Source organism: Vicia villosa, linkage group LG2 (genome assembly GCF_029867415.1).
Source record: "Vicia villosa cultivar HV-30 ecotype Madison, WI linkage group LG2, Vvil1.0, whole genome shotgun sequence".
In the NCBI taxonomy this organism is placed as follows: Eukaryota; Viridiplantae; Streptophyta; class Magnoliopsida; order Fabales; family Fabaceae; genus Vicia; species Vicia villosa.
Window position 1 is genome coordinate 227,261,416 of NC_081181.1, and position 3,428 is coordinate 227,264,843.

Here is a 3,428-nt window from a genome sequence, read left to right on the forward strand (position 1 = left end):
ATGACGATTATTTTTTAAATAAGGTTAGATTCTTCCAACCCAATCAATACCCAATAAATCAAATAAATGACAACTTTGCTTTTAATGCTTACTTGTCTTTTCTCTTGCCGATTCTATAAACCTTCTAGAACATCCACGCATTTCTTTATCATTTTTATGCATAATTATCACTATAAAATTTATTCTTATCCCAATCTCCATATGCATACCTCTATAAAATCTACTACTAAATTACTAATACCATACACATCACCTTCCACTTTCTTCTATATTCTTATCCAATTTAGTTATTCAATATTCACTCTCTTATTTATATCTTTACCTTCAAAAACTCTTCACTATCATCTTTCTCATTAAACTCTCAAAAACTAAACTATCATCTTTCTCATTAATTTCTCAAAGTCTGTTATGGAGTTGATTTCAGGTTTACCGGAAGATATAGCACGAGACTGTTTGATACGAATTTCGTACCATCAGTTTCCGGCTGTAGCGTCTGTGAGCAAAGGCTGGAAAACGGAGATTCAGATGCCGGAGTTTCGCCGGTTAAGGAAGAGTACGGGACACGCACAGAAAATCCTTGTCACGGTTCAGTCCAAGTTCGATTCAGAAAAAAATAAAACCGGTTTACTCGGAAAGGCGATGACCATGACGAACCCGGTTTATAAGCTGAGTGTATTGGAAACTGAAACCGGTGTTTGGAGCGAGTTACCATTAGGACCCGAGTTATGTGACGGGTTACCATTATTCTGTCAAATAGCTGGTGTCGGGTATGATTTAGTTGTTATGGGCGGGTGGGCTCCTGATTCGTGGAAAGCTTCGAATTCGGTTTTTATTTATAACTTTTTATCAGGTGAGTGGCGCCGTGGGGCTGATATGCCTGGTGGGCCCCGCACATTCTTTTCTTGTGCGTCGGATCAAGATCGTATGGTCTACGTGGCAGGAGGACATGATGAGGAAAAAAATGCGTTAAAGTCAGCTTTTGCTTATGACGTGGTAAATGACACGTGGATCACGCTTCCTGACATGGCAAGGGAACGAGACGAATGTAAAATTGTGTTTTGTCTTGGAACAACGGACTCCGGGAGAGTTAGGGTTGTCGGGGGATATCGTACGGAGATGCAAGGACGATTCGAGCGGAGTGCGGAGGAGTTTGATGTTGCGACGTGGAAGTGGGGTCCAGTGATGGAGGAGTTTTTAGTTGATGCAATGTGTCCGAGAACTTGCGTGGATCGTTGTGATGTGGAGGGGAGAATGTATATGTGTAAAGGTGGTGACGTGGTGGTATTGGAAAGTGACACGTGGAAGAATGTGGCGAAGGTGCCAAGTGAAATAAAAAACGTTGCGTGTATTGGAGCTTGTGATGGATCGTTGTTGTTGATTGGGTCAAGTGGGCTTGGTAAGCCTTGTATGGGATTTATATTGGGCCTAAAAAGTGGTATTTGGACTAAATTTGAAAACTCAGAAAACTTTTCTGGGCATGTTCAATCTGGTTGCCTTTTGGAGATTTAGTTTTGTTTTATGATATATATATATCAATGTAAATAGGATGAACATTTTTGTTTTCTTTAGTTAGGATACATAGCTCTGAAATTTTGAGAAATTTTACCACTTCTATGTTCTTCTATAAGTATAACGACTTGTGTGTGTACAAAGTTTTTCTTAAAGTAAAGTTTACATTATTTCTTGTCTCACCGTTGATCAAGTAAAGTGTTGATAAAAAAAAAGTTAAATTCCACATCACAATATTCTCAAGATAGACATAAAGTGTAAAGACTAAAAGATGACAAAGAATGATGAATTTATTTCTTATAAATTGTTCTAGTTAAATCTATATCTATATTATAAGAAAATAAATGGCTCTCGAAAAAACAATTTTAACCTTTCTTCTTTACCCCCCACCTCATTGATTTAGGGGCAAAAAGTGTCCAAAATTTACTTTTTGTAACCAAATTGTACTATTGGTTACACCTTAAATATCTTTACTGAAAATTGTTACAAATTACAAGCAACTTTGATTTTAATAGTTTTTTTATTTATTTTAATAGTTAGAATGGGACAAAATGTTATAACTCAAAGTACAAAATGCATACAAGACATACAAGTTAGCTGTCATAGTTATACCAAAAGCATCTTATTGTAATTCGGTGGACAAAATGTTATACCAAACAAAAGTCATATTTAAAAAAGTTGGCTGTCATAATACATCGAAAAAGCATACAAGGCATCTCTTTTATTGAGATTTGAACTTTTTCAAAAAAAATTACATTTTCAAAAACAGATCTTGACCGCCCTTCCATTTGTCCACCGGGTTATTCAACTTTGGAAGACTTTTGTCCACGGGATTATCGTTCTCGTCCCAAGTTTCAAATAAATGGGTATGTTCCTGCCTGAACCACTTCCTGTACCAGCTATCACTTCCGAGTTGGTATTTCTCTTTCTTTTCTCTTTCTTCACGGTTTATACTCTCTCCTTCAATCACCACTTTCTCTCTGCAAACACCCTAACCTCTCCAAAACAATTCAACTGTTCTTCACCTCTACATCTTTGAACTTCGAATATGGCAAGACCGTTTGAGGCGGTGAAAGACATTAGTGACGCAAAGGAGCTATGGAAAATAGCTGTGAGAGTCCATCACAAAATGGACGGTTGTTTTCAAGATTAAGGAACATTTTGAGATGTTATTGTGTGATAAAGAAGTAAGTAACATTTCTTTCTCTGGTTTTTGTTGCTTTTGTGAAAAAGTAACGTTTCTGAGTTTATTGTTTCTGGTTTTTGCTTATGGAAATGTGAAATATTTTTGGTAATATATATGTTTTTGATTTTGTTTTCTACTGTGAAATAAGTTTCCTTTCTGAGTTTATCAGTTTATGAGTTTTATTCTTGAGGTCAGGTTCAGTTACGAGTTTATTCCTTTTCTTATTTCGATATTTATTTATGTTTTCGTTTCTGAGTTTATGGATTAAGAGGAAGAGATCCAACTCAAAGAAAAAGATCCAACTCAAAATAAGTTAAAAAATATAGACTTGGTAGTATTATGTTGTTTTCGTTTATGAGTTTGTAGAAAAGAAAAATAACTTATACACTTGGTTTATGAGTTTGCAGGCAACTTCAAGTTGTCTCCTTTTTTTCGTTTCATGGATTTATTATATATTGTGTTAACACCTTGATGGGTTTGTTTATCTTTTGTCAAATTTGCAGTAACCTAACAAGTTTGTTAGGCTTTCGTTTCACTAACCTAACAAATCCAAATATGCAGGCAAATATGGAGTTCTTATTTCCCTAGGGTATCTTATGTTAATGGCCATGTCTCCCATGCCTAGGTTTTAACTACAACTTTCTTGAACAGGTTTGTCACTATACCATTTTCTTGACTTCGATTTAATTTCAATTTTCAATTTGCATTCAATACTTTCTGTTATCCAGTTACT

General features: G+C 35.5%; 1 protein-coding gene across 1 annotated transcript; it reads left to right on the forward strand.

The window, feature by feature from the left end:
* Positions 1–218: 218 nt before the first annotated feature.
* Positions 219–1,714, forward strand: LOC131654111 (F-box/kelch-repeat protein At1g80440-like). Its single transcript, XM_058924531.1, has one exon. The coding sequence runs from the start codon at positions 409–411 to the stop codon at positions 1,507–1,509; it is 1,101 nt and encodes a 366-aa protein (XP_058780514.1). The 5' UTR covers positions 219–408; the 3' UTR covers positions 1,510–1,714.
* The last annotated feature ends 1,714 nt before the right edge of the window (positions 1,715–3,428 follow it).

What these genes read in the sequence shown, in the direction of transcription:
- LOC131654111 (XM_058924531.1), top strand. Translation starts at nt 409, where the DNA reads ATGGAGTTGATTTCAGGTTTACCGGAAGATATAGCACGAGACTGTTTG.